We start from the raw sequence: 12,709 nt of genomic DNA, 5'->3' as shown, positions 1-12,709 counted from the left end.
TTCAGTTACAATACCTTTCTTTGTTGCATATAATTTTTGTTCTTTCCCACGATGTTGTTTTCTTTTCTTTTCGCAGAAGAAACATTCAGCATCAAATCCTGGTTCGATTATTTCAAGGTTATTATTTTCATCCTCGTGTCCTTCATCATAGCTAGCATCTTGTTCTATGTTTTCTATTTCCGTGAATGTATGTGAAGTCGATGGCTGAGGTGATACCAGACGATTTTTGGGGGTGGCAGTCACAACACTTTCTTCACCTAAATATTTTTTCCCTAATATCCAATATCACTGTTTATTTCATCATATAAAGTCACATCATAAAATCGCATTTGATGTTTCTTACGAGCGATTAACATACTCTTACATTTATTTAATTTTTCTACTGTGTCAAACAGTAAAATTTTATCATCAGGTTTCTTGCAAATTGCACAAATCATTTTTTAAAAATGTAACTGTAGAACTCAGTATAAAAAAAAGTCTATAGCATACGAGTCTGGAGTATTATATAATGAAGTAAATATACCTCACGATATTTTAAAATTGTCTTTACACGCATGTATTGTCAATCTTTAACAAAACAAAAATTTTTGCGATACTTCAATTTAAAATATTTATTCTGATAGCAAAATCGACGCACGAGTAAAACTGAACTGCACTCCAAAAATGTTCGTAAACCGTTAGGGGATCCCTACTTTTTGTTCATACCTGTGTTAGGACCTTCGAAATGTAAAGTAAGGAATATAAAAGTACATCACAGGTGCAGGTAAAAGCAAAAGCCCTTCTACGAATTGTCACTCCTAAAAAAAAGAATACCTAGAATATAACGCGTTTTAATATTTTCCCTCAGTATCCTTGACAATGACCTAGACCTTACAAATGATCACACAAAAATTCCAACTAATTGTAATAATTTCTTTTCAAGCACTGAAAATAAGTTACAGCTCGTTCGATCTCTTTGTGCTGCTGCTCTTAGATATATACAAGTAAAAAGAAGATTGCGAATTATATATTTGTGGAGGATTTGATGATTTAATTAATATCAGGCAAGTACCCTATTGTTTCGGTTTTCCAACAGTTTTCAAAAATTAAATTATGCCCAATACTGTGCACATGGTTCCACGAAATGCCACAACAGAAGAGAACCGACGGAGACGGAGACTGTTTTCTAACGGGTCCTACCTACACAAGTAGCCTACCCTTGTCATGAAGAATGGAATTTTGATTTGAGCCAAGGATTTCGCTGAAGTAATCATTTTAACAATTTGCTCTAAATGATTTAATTTAAAAAAAATGTTAATGCATAATCTGTTCTTAATAAAATTATAATTCTCTTACTTTCATTTTTATTGTTATATTCTTGCTTGTTGTTGTACTTGTTATTGTTTCCATAGTTATATTTCTTCATTTATCATTACCTACCGTTATTAATCTTATTATCTTATTGCGTTTTCCGCTCTGTTGACCATCAAAATAACAAATAATTAAATTAGAGTTAAACGATGCATGCAAAATAAACTGCAATTAGAAAACAATATTCACCACCTAACGAACTTAAAATTATAGATAACCATAATTCATGAAAAAAATTATTGAAGAAAGAAATAATTAGAAAACATATAAATGAAATAAACTAGTCTTTTTCTGATAAACAGTTTAATAAAATAAAAAAATAATTAACAACGGATGCTTTTGTAAGCTGACGGGGGGCGGAGACATCTGCTGCATCAAGAAAAGCCATGTGCTCCCGCTACTTCAGAATCCGTTGCAAAGCTGTCCGCTGAATAACAACACCAAGTAAGAGAGTACTTAAAAAACAATCCACAAAAAGAATGAAATTTCGATTTGAGCCAAGGATTAATAAAGGACAGCGAGAAATTACTCCGTGCATTTCCTGATTCTCATCCAATACCCTGTGTAAGAGAGAGAAACGGGAAATGGCCAATTTGTCAGTTGCTGTGCTCCAACCTCACAAACCAGCCATTTCCTGCAGCCATAACTTTCTCCGTGCATTGCACGATACCTATACAATATTATCTGTAAAAGACAGCAAAAAAGCCAATTTGTTGGTTAATGTGCCTCCTCCTCAAAAACCGATTGTTTCCCGTAGTCAAAAATTTCTCCATGCAATTCCTTGGTACTTATCTAATACAGTATGTAAATGAGAGCAACGGGAAATAGCCAGTTTGTCGTTTGGCCGGTTTTTTCCTGCAGCCATATACTATAATTCGTAGATTGTACATAAAAATGGAAATTATTATAGTAAAACCAAGTGAGATATTAATATAATTTCGAAAACCTTCGTTAGGGTTTTGTTGAGGGTTTCGTACTAAAATAAACTAAATTTGTAATATTAATATTTTTATTTCTCACTTACATATATAATTAGATGCCTCCTCCAACGTGATTTGATCGAAACCACGACGTCTCCGCCGACGTCGGGTTGGCGGAGACGCCCGTTGGGGAGGCAATTCTACTTCTTCTGCTTGTGACAATCCGGACGGTCCCGGGAACGGTTCCCCAAGTTAATAATTTTGTGGACAGTTGCAATTTTAAGGTCTGAGCCGTAATACATTTGATCCTGTAAATAGAATTTGTTATGTTATTTTTTTTTTCAATTTCCAATTAATACAATTAAAATTTGGTTTAATTTTGAAATGCGCGTCTTAAGCGATGCTTCATAGTCATAGTGGCAGCAAAGAATACAGACCCATAGAAGGCCACATCAGCAGAGAAGAGAGACTACTATAGAAGTCCAATGCTGGGTTAATAATCCGGACTTCGTTTCGGATAACATGTCGGTAAATCTCGAAGCTTCTGTCATCCGACCGGTAGTTGTCGCTTCGGAAAATCAACCGTTTTTTTTTTTTACAAACTTGGCTTACAACAGCAAAGTAAAAAGACTTATGCGTTCTATGATCCCACCACTTCTACTATTTACCCTTACTGCGTTCACTCTTTGCTCCGACTCAATACAGCGTTGAGGAGCTCATTTTCATAGCAACGCCATCTCCTGGTTCTATTTAGAATTTCTTACTCACGTTTTAGTCCTCTATTTGAATTGGACTTCTATACTAGTCTCTTCTCTGGTTATAAGATCGTCCAATAGTAGGCACCACGGTAAGGAGCCTTAGTTCCTAGTAAAAGTAATCCTACTCGCCGCTAGATGGCGGTAGGTTGTTTAAAATAGGTTTATGTGTCCTACTGATTTTTAAATTGTCTCGGAAAAAAATGGTAAACATTCTGAATGTTCTACTTTTATATAACGTTGGTCATACTGTATTTGTACATACCATATTCAAAACGGTCCTACTGTTCCATTTTTGGAAATGCTCGAGTTATTAAACGTCATTTATTCGTACACAAAAGTTCATCTTGTCAAGATACGTCCTTTTTAAGATTAAATGATTCTTATTTAGATGAAGAGACCCTTCCGAGTGAATTATGTCCGACGTCCGATTTTACCTTTTTGTATGTATTGCAGATGTAATTATACAAAAAGAATGTTCTAGTTTTGTTCGTTTTTTAAAGGTACATGGTGAGTGCAGGTGAGTGGGTGGGTTTATATAGTTATAAATATAAACATGTATGTGAGTATATGTTGGGACAAGCGTGTGGATAAGCATTTAAGTAAGTACAGTGGTGGTGTGTGTGTATACATGTCGAAGCCAATGGCCGAACGTTTATTTGTAACATCTGAGAGGAGTCGTTCTACTGCAATTCTCCCAGTTTGGTAGCCTATATAGAACTTGCCGAGAGCATTCACCCTCGCGAACGAAGAAACGGCATCAGCCCCACGTTCTTGCTGCATATTTTATGGAGACAACGTTTACTCGCAATCTCTTGAGGTTTACGTGTGTGTGTGTGTGTGTGTGTGTGAGTGCGTGCTAGCCCTCGTATGTGTGGGGGGAGGTTGTGGAATTTCGATGTCATCTAGCGGCCAGTGGACAAAACACAAGTACAGTGGCATTACGACAATGCAGCAAAAAGAAGATGAGGTAAAGGTCTAGATGATGTCCCCCACCCCGAAGGAAAGAGGATGTGTCCCCCACCCAGAGGCGGATTAAATGTCGAAAGCGCTCTAGGCTAGCACCTCAAGGGCGCCCCTCTGGCGGTCATATTTTTTGCAAAATACTTTTTTTTTATTAGGTACTTCCTTATTGTTTTTTTTTAGGTTTAAAAATTTCCGCGCGCGCCCCTTTTTAACCTTGCGCCCCTAGGCATATGCCTACTTTGCCTTATGGACAATCCGCCACTGATTGCGAGGAAGAATATTTAATAAAAACGTTCCAAACAAAAACAAATGACGAAATCTATACATTGGAATTGTATGTATGTAGGTAATCAAAAAAAGGTTAAATCTCGTAGAGTCTGGACTGTTAAAAAGGGTAAAACATTAGTCTTCTCCCTAACTCCTCCTCTCTCCTGTAACACAAAAGACGACAGTGCGCCACTGTCCTGTTTAGGTTATTAGCGAAAGAATTTTCGTGGGTTTTATGGCTATAGCTCACTTCTGTAGGCTTCTCTTCGTTTGGTTTTTCTACGTTGTTTCGAAGTGGAATTTAAATCATTTCACTCGAAATCTTACAATTTTGCTTAAATGCGTTTTATCTATCTTAACTTCCTATGCGTCAAAAATCTTAATTAGAATTGTACAGAGAAGGATGGAAAAAGGGCGGAAGAACTATTAGGGGAAGATCAGTTTGGGTTCAGAAGAAATACGGGAATGAGGGTGGCCATTTTAGCTTTACGAGTAACAACAGTAAATACAGTACAAATGTCGGGATAGATATACAGCGGCAAAAGATTAGTATGCTTAGATTTGCAGATGATAAAGCAGTGTTAGCAGCTAGCAAGGAGGAGTTGGATATAGTTTTAAATAAAATGGAAGCGATATTGACAAAACTATATTGTATGGAAGTAAATAAAAGTAAAACAAAAATGCTGGTATGCAAGGTAAAAAACAGTAGGGAAAGAGCGAATATAAAGATAGGAGACGAAAAATTAGAAAAAGCGACTGATTTTAGATATCTAGGAAGTCAGATAAGTCAGGACGGAAGGAGTAGTAGGGATATACAGCAGAGGATAGTGCAGGGTCGAAACATGGACAGTGGGCGCGACGGAAAAAGAAAGGTTAGAAGCGTTTGAAATGTGGTGTTACAGGCGAATGATGAGGATACCGTGGATAGAGAAGGTTAGAAATGAAGAGGTAGTAGAAAGATTAGAAGAACATAGGACTCTATAGAAGTCAATGAGAAATAAGCGAGATAGGTTGGTAGGACACTTTCTCCGGCATGAAGGTCTTGTCAAAGACATCTTAGAGGCAGAAACAGGAGTTAATAGGAGTAGAAGTAGGCCTAGATTAGATTAATTTTCGCAAATAGTTAAGGATGTGAGATGTTATAGTTTTAGGGAAATGCGAAGATTAGCTCAGGATAGGAAAGAGTGGAGGTGCGTGTCCAACCAGTCTTAAAACTGACGACCTTTGATGATGGTCGTCTGTTTTGAGGACTTATTTCTTTAGTACTAAGCACGCCACAAATTTTCATTTTTTGTGATAAGAACGATCGAGCGTTGAGGAATCCAAAAGATTCTACCTTTTATTGATACGTAATTGACAAAATGTGAATGAATTTTGTTGTGGGACTTACGTGGCGCTTGGGTTTATACAATCGCGAATGTTGTTAGTTTCGGCCCTGGTTTCAGCAACCGGGGAATTTGCTAATTCCGGTGTTCCATTTTGCACACTGTCGCCGAATGCAATAGCAACTAGGCAGATTGAGAATACAAAAGTGATGATGCTATAAAAAGACATCGTGACTACTTGCACTTACACTGATAATATGCAAAATTGTCTATTACAGTTCTTGTTTTATAGTATTTCTTATCATTTTATCGTAAACTAGTTAACAAAGCAGAAATAGGAGCGGCCATAAAAATTTGTAAGGAGCACTTGAATGAGTTGTGATGTTTGATATAAAATGTAGAATTTTAATACGTGGGTCGATGGTAGATCTGCCGGTCGAACAGGGTTGGCGGTCAAAGATTGCTAGGCGTCTGCTTGTGGTCACAAGTCGATGTAAATAAACCTACGTATATAAGGGATAAATATTCGATGATTGAATAATGTCGATGCGTTGCGTCGTTTTCCTGATTTACCCACTTGTAACAAACGGTGGTATAGATCATAATGCCAATGTCAGCTAGGATCAAATTGAAATATCAGCAATCACTTTTTGTAAAAGTGAGAATTCTATTAGTTTTGTCTGAATTTTCTTAGAGAAATTTATATAAACACTTATATAATTGCTTATACGAACAGGATAAGGTCAGTGCAGTTTTTTACTGTGTGGTTGACGCATTAATTTGGAAAATTTTGACGACTGCTTCTAACAGAATTATACCAGACGGCGATGATATAAAAATATAGAAGAATTTAATATCTCCTTTAGTTCTCGTTATGATTATTGGTATATAAGTATATCAAGGTTTCTTTGTGTCCCAAAATGATGAAATGTGCAGTACCATTAAGACACTTGTAAGATAATCTTGATGTTATTAACAATTGCATAAAAGTTGGAAAATTTACCGTGTAGAGGGCGTAAGTATAGAAATTAAAATACGCATTTNTGTCTAATGACAAAAAAACTGTGAATGTTGTATATAAAGACATTCTGTAGTATATTTAGTATGTTCAGGGGGTATCTTTTGAAGATTTCCCCTTTTCGATAATAATCTAAACAAAACAAAAACATATTTAGTATCAGCATTGCACCCGTGCGAAGCTGGGGAGGGTCTCTAGTTCTACATATAAACTTAAATTGACAAATGAAAAATAACTTTTCGGAGTTGAATTTGATTCTAAAAGATTTTATAAAAGACTAGGGTTCCGGGTACGTAAGCACGACAACTTTTCTTCCGAAAATACCGCTCTTTCTTATCATTAGTTTCATCCCTTTGCATTTTGAGCAGAGACATAGTTGGAAAGGTTTAGCTGTTTTTTGTTTAATACTCACGTCCCGTTAGCGTTACCACTTGGTTATTTCGAAGTAAAAGAAAATAATCATTAGCCAGAAATTCAAAATTATCTCATTTTCCCAGGTTCACATCATTATAAATTCATGCATAGAAACTTACATAATTTTATTTAATTTTACGGATGTTTATTTATTCCTGATTTACCCACTTGTAACAAACGGTGGTATAGATCATAATGCCAATGTCAGCTAGGATCAAATTGAAATATCAGCAATCACTTTTTGTAAAAGTGAGAATTCTATTAGTTTTGTCTGAATTTTCTTAGAGAAATTTATATAAACACTTATATAATTGCTTATACGAACAGGATAAGGTCAGTGCAGTTTTTTACTGTGTGGTTGACGCATTAATTTGGAAAATTTTGACGACTGCTTCTAACAGAATTATACCAGACGGCGATGATATAAAAATATAGAAGAATTTAATATCTCCTTTAGTTCTCGTTATGATTATTGGTATATAAGTATATCAAGGTTTCTTTGTGTCCCAAAATGATGAAATGTGCAGTACCATTAAGACACTTGTAAGATAATCTTGATGTTATTAACAATTGCATAAAAGTTGGAAAATTTACCGTGTAGAGGGCGTAAGTATAGAAATTAAAATACGCATTTCGTAGTTACAAAACATTCATAATCGTTTATTATTATTTTACAATTTATTTATTACTCACAATAATAATAGTTTTTTTTTAATTATTGAGGCGAAAACAGTAAAAATAGATAAAAATTTTAGTAAACGTTTTCTCTTATGCATCTGTGTAAATTCTCACTGTGAAATGTAAACCTCTACTCCACTGTGATGTCAATTCAATTTCGACAGAGTAACTGTTCAAGCCTCCGGATGAAATCGATGGATATCCTCCAGTACCATCACCATCATTGTCAGTCACCTTTTAATGATAAATAATTTATTTATTATCCTGTTATGCCAGTGTAAAATTCCACGTAATAACAAATTAATAGTACTTAAGTTATTTCTACAGATAATTTTGTTTATTATATGAATCAGTGTCGTTTGTCTGTCATCAAAATCGATCGCACAATACTGGATCGTTTTTTAGATCTAAGCATCTAAGGTTTTCATTTTCAATAATAATTATCGTGATGTTCCTATTTTATATCAAGCGACTGATTTTCTGCAGTCAATGATTTCACTTCATTTTTAAGCAGCAAATTGCTTTATAAAAAAATTGTTTAAAATTATAAATATTGCTTAATTGTTTTAACTTTTACGTAGAAAAAACTATCTATGTAGATATTTGCAAATATTTCTACTTACCACAATACAAGTGATGAGATCTTGGTTAACAGAGCTGCTCGGAAACGATACAGTTTTTGTGGTATAACCCAGGAATCTTGCTCGTTCGTTAATTACTGTGGAATATATCAACGTTTTGCTGAAAATATAATTAAATTAATCAAATAAGAATAACTTGAGCCGTCAGTTACTAACAATTCCATTATTCTGTATTTTCTCACCTCGTATACAACAAATAAAAAGCCGTGAGATATTCTAGATAGTTTAAATCAAAATGACCTTTTTTTGGTAGATATTTAGATCTTTCTGTTATTGAAAAGTTGTTTAAATTGTAAATAAAATTATTTATTTATTGAAGAATTACTATTAACGGCGTGGTAAATATCATCAGTACCACCATGCTACAATTTAATCCACGGTGTAGCTCCCCATATGGGACATGCACGTGACCAAATCGAACAAAGAAATTCATGATGATTAGTGTTCTGTGGAAACTGCCAGACGCGGATCGCGATTTCGATTTTACTTGATCTCATCAGCGCGTAGTAGACAGTTTCAGCAGAGCATTGATCATCATGACGTTCTTTGTTTGATTTATTTAAACCCACTTTAAAATAAACTAAAAGGAATAGTTTATCAAGTGCTGCTAGTTGATCGTTTGAGACAGTAAGAATGTTTTTCAAAATTAAATTTGTTAATTTCAATTTAATAACTAATAATGAAAAAGAATTCCAATTCCGCAATTAAAAAATTCTGAATGATTAAGTATTATTTTTAAATTTACTTTTTACCTATTTGCTATGTAATACAACTAAAAATTGAAATAAATAAATTTTTGTCTGGTTATTTTTGCTCCTTTGCGCTAGCTCGAAAACATATTTCTATTTAATTAATTAATAAATTTGTTTAATACAGGGTTTAATTTGACATTTATTGATCGATCTACTTACTTGGCAGCTGCGTTTGTGCAGTCGTTTATATTATGTGAGACAGCTCTTGTTTCGTCAGAATCTGAAATACACAACGCTGCACCGAATAAGAGCATCGAAAGAATACAGAAAACGAAATTGTAGGAAACCATTGTTAATTATTTTGAGACTCGCTGTCGATACAGTATAAAACTCGTTTAGCAATCTGGTTTTTATACTATCATTTTTTTTCTAATCTCTCTTGCTATCTATAATATCGTAGTTCGCCAAGAATGTGATAATAAAGAAGCTGCAAAGGAAAATTTATTATTTTGGAAATCTCTTATCTTCTAGGACATGGAAATATTCTGTTGCATATAATCATTATCTTTAGAAAAATACGACATGCTATAGGAAAATTCGTAAAATACTTTGAGTCATTTATATATGGCATAAATAATAAAGCAATATAAGTCTATTAAATACAATCTAAAGCTTTTTTATTGATAGAGAGATTTTGAGGGATTAGTTAGTTTAGGACAGCTTTCTGAAAAGTAGGTGATATTTTCAAATAGAAGTGGATAAAAGATATATTTCATACTTTCACCAAAATATGCATTTATGCTCGAGAGACGTAAAAAAAAAATGCCAACAAAGAAATGTATAATTTCAGTGTACAGTGAATATTTTGTCTTAGGTCTACATATAACTCCTAAACAATGAAAACAGTGCATAAAGCATTAAGACGTTTAAGGGATTCATAATTATAATAGGCAAGGAAATCCAGAAAATTAAAAATTTATTTTGTTTTGAACGCGAGGAAACAATAACAATTGTCTGTTTTGTGTTATCAATGGCTTTCATTAATAAATAATTTATTGTTTTGTGTATTGACTAATACATTTATATTGCTTGTTTTTAACATTTTTATACGTTACACGATGAGACATCGTCTCAAATTAATCTTTACTTTTTGCGAGTAAAACTAATTCCTTTTATAACGACTGCATTTTTTGTATTTTGATCTATTTTAGAGTTTTTGTTTTTATACGAAATTTGCTTTATAATAAGGAGGGAATGGAAGTAGACCTATACAATATTTGATAGCAAACCTTTTTAAAATTATATGTACAAAGGCAATAATATTGTTTCCTTTGGTTTTGTAAACAGTAGGAGCCATTTCTATTTCTAGAATTCTTTTATCGATTATCATAATGACTGTAAAATTAATTTTTTTTAGTATCACTTAAGCATACTTCAATTAAAGCGCTATCGCGTATAACGCTCGCCGAATGATGAAAACCTTGGCACTTATTTGTTTAGATACTTAGAACTACTTCGCATGATATAATTTCAATCAAATGACTATTACAATATATACAAAATAAATTTATTGATATTAAGTAAATAAATAAATAAATAAATTAGTTAAGGTGTCATCCCGTTGTGTCCAGATCGTCAGATAACGTAATTAGTTTGAACGATCAGAGGACGTCGCCATAGATGTCTACCCTATAATACAGTCCCTTGTTGAATTGAGATCGTATTAAAAGCTCTGCGAAAAAGCTTCCCACACCTCCTCCAACAACAGATGGGAAACCGCTTGAGCCGTCTGTGGAAATGTCTGTTACCTGAAAGAAATATTAAAATTTTAGGATTATCGTATTAAAAAGAAAATTTATATTATTTAAATTAAAGTCTCGAAATGTGCAAATTTGTTGGGTATTTTTGTTGAAGATTATCAACAAGATAACGGTGGAGTACTCTGTTAATTATTTTATTATTCATTCCTTTTTCTAACGGTAAAATAGCGATTTAAATATGAAAAGTATAATAACAACAAAAACGAGTACTTACTATAAGGCAGCTGATCCGTTTGGAATTCGTAGAAGTTGTTTCAGGATAGTAAACTGTCTTTTGAATAAATTGAAGGAATTTAGCTGGCTCGTTGACGATATGAGAGAATAATAACATTTTACTGAAACAAAAATAAAAATAAAATTGTAATTTAAATTAAATAAAGTTTAAAACGTTTACAAGAGACACAATGTATGAAAAATAACTAAAATTTTATAACCAGTAAAAATCTGGTTTATCTTTTAATTGCTCTTATTATAATTATAATTAATGTATAGATTTATTAGAACGGAGAACAATTTATGAAATAACTTTTAAAAGCAACAAATTAAAGTGTTTTTAATAAGTTACTGTAAGAAATACAATGTCGTCTAATAAAATACGTAACTAATAGTAAAAAATTTCACAAAATTGTCTGGTACCTTTTTTGCAATAAAAATTTTCAGAAATAGTACTGGTATGCAGTAGGAATTTAGTTTTATGTTTTAAGCCCAAAAAGTTTAAACATTTCCTTACAATGGCGATTACGCGACAAAATACGTTTTATTTGCCCTTTGTCTGCTTTAGCGAAGCAGGATTAGTAAAATTAGTACTTATAAAAAATTTGCTCGTTTCTTACCTTTTAGCGGGATTTTCACATTCGTAAATGTTGTGAGTATCCCTATTTTCAATGGCAGGTGCTGCACGTACCTCTCCATATTCCAGAATTAGCAGGAGAGCAGTAAAAACAACACCCGCGTTAAAAATCATAGTTAATGGGCTAGTAAGCAAACAAATCGAGTAAATAACGTTATAATTACAGTTACTTTTGTTGCATTGTGATTTCTTTAAATAGTTTTCACATTATAAAGGCTCTCATGTGTGACATTTGGTCAAACACCGTTTTATTTTATCTGATTTACAACAATGGACATGTGTAACACTCTTCAAAAAGTGGGTTAGTTAACCTTCACCTACTGAAATCATTTGATTACAGTTTTAAAAATAACCCTTTTTGCGTTGAGTAAATGTTGTGCAATATTGACTTTCACGGTTCCGCGAACCCTAAACAACATTAATAAAAGTAAAATAAAGCGTTATTGGAAGAAGTTGCTACTGACAAGGGACAGTAAATAAAAGTTGAATAAAACTTAATGCTTATGCATAATTTACTTTCAACATTACGTAAATATAAAAAAAAGCAATTCGCGTATTTGGGAAATGATTGTAAAGTTTAGACAAACATACTTATAGTTTTACATTTGGTTTTATTTTTTTACGCATTTTTCAAATTAGTATCATCCCGAGATAAAATGTTCAGTCTCTCAGAGTCTCTGAAAGCGAGTCTCCGTCTCTCATCGAGTCTCTCTGGTGTCGCTGAGAGAGACTGTCGAGAGACTGTAAAAAAAAACTGTTTAGCGTCTCTGAACGAAAGACTCGAGTCGCTCATAGAGAGATACTCATTTCGTATCCAGTCTCTGAACGAGAGACTCGAATCTCTCAATGAGTGGTGTCTCGATAGACATGGTTAAAATTTTTTAAGTTCAACATATTTCAGAGAACCCAGTCTCTCTACGAGAGAGAGAGATTTTTCAGTTTCAGTTTTTCAGAGACGCTAAAATACTGTGAAAGACTGAGAATCTGGAGAGAGACTGAAACTTTTTTCTAGG

General features: G+C 33.5%; 2 protein-coding genes across 2 annotated transcripts; both read right to left on the bottom strand.

Annotated features, from left to right (window-relative positions):
* Positions 1–7,729: 7,729 nt before the first annotated feature.
* On the bottom strand, positions 7,730–9,419 carry LOC108740122. Its single transcript, XM_018474327.2, has 3 exons — positions 9,246–9,419; positions 8,317–8,434; positions 7,730–7,927 (listed from the first exon to the last, which is right to left on the bottom strand). The coding sequence occupies exons 1-3, from the start codon at positions 9,374–9,376 to the stop codon at positions 7,784–7,786; spliced, it is 393 nt and encodes a 130-aa protein (XP_018329829.1). The 5' UTR covers positions 9,377–9,419; the 3' UTR covers positions 7,730–7,783.
* A 430-nt stretch (positions 9,420–9,849) lies between these two features.
* On the bottom strand, positions 9,850–12,318 carry LOC108740121. The gene is made up of 3 exons (XM_018474326.2): positions 11,680–12,318; positions 11,061–11,181; positions 9,850–10,834 (listed from the first exon to the last, which is right to left on the bottom strand). The coding sequence occupies exons 1-3, from the start codon at positions 11,808–11,810 to the stop codon at positions 10,688–10,690; spliced, it is 399 nt and encodes a 132-aa protein (XP_018329828.1). The 5' UTR covers positions 11,811–12,318; the 3' UTR covers positions 9,850–10,687.
* Positions 12,319–12,709: the final 391 nt, after the last annotated feature.

This window comes from Agrilus planipennis, unplaced genomic scaffold (assembly GCF_000699045.2).
Source record: "Agrilus planipennis isolate EAB-ADULT unplaced genomic scaffold, Apla_2.0 scaffold55, whole genome shotgun sequence".
NCBI lineage: Eukaryota > Metazoa > Arthropoda > Insecta > Coleoptera > Buprestidae > Agrilus > Agrilus planipennis.
This window is presented reverse-complemented; position numbering and strand designations above follow the sequence as displayed.

Coding starts and splice junctions, on each gene's coding strand:
- LOC108740122 (XM_018474327.2), bottom strand. CDS start 9,376: ATGGTTTCCTACAATTTCGTTTTCTGTATTCTTTCGATGCTCTTATTC. Junction 8,435..9,245: donor TGCACAAACGCAGCTGCCAA/GTAAGTAGATCG, acceptor TTATATTTTCAG/CAAAACGTTGATATATTCCA. Junction 7,928..8,316: donor ATCTCATCACTTGTATTGTG/GTAAGTAGAAAT, acceptor TATCATTAAAAG/GTGACTGACAATGATGGTGA.
- LOC108740121 (XM_018474326.2), bottom strand. CDS start 11,810: ATGATTTTTAACGCGGGTGTTGTTTTTACTGCTCTCCTGCTAATTCTG. Junction 11,182..11,679: donor TGTGAAAATCCCGCTAAAAG/GTAAGAAACGAG, acceptor TTTTTGTTTCAG/TAAAATGTTATTATTCTCTC. Junction 10,835..11,060: donor AACGGATCAGCTGCCTTATA/GTAAGTACTCGT, acceptor TATTTCTTTCAG/GTAACAGACATTTCCACAGA.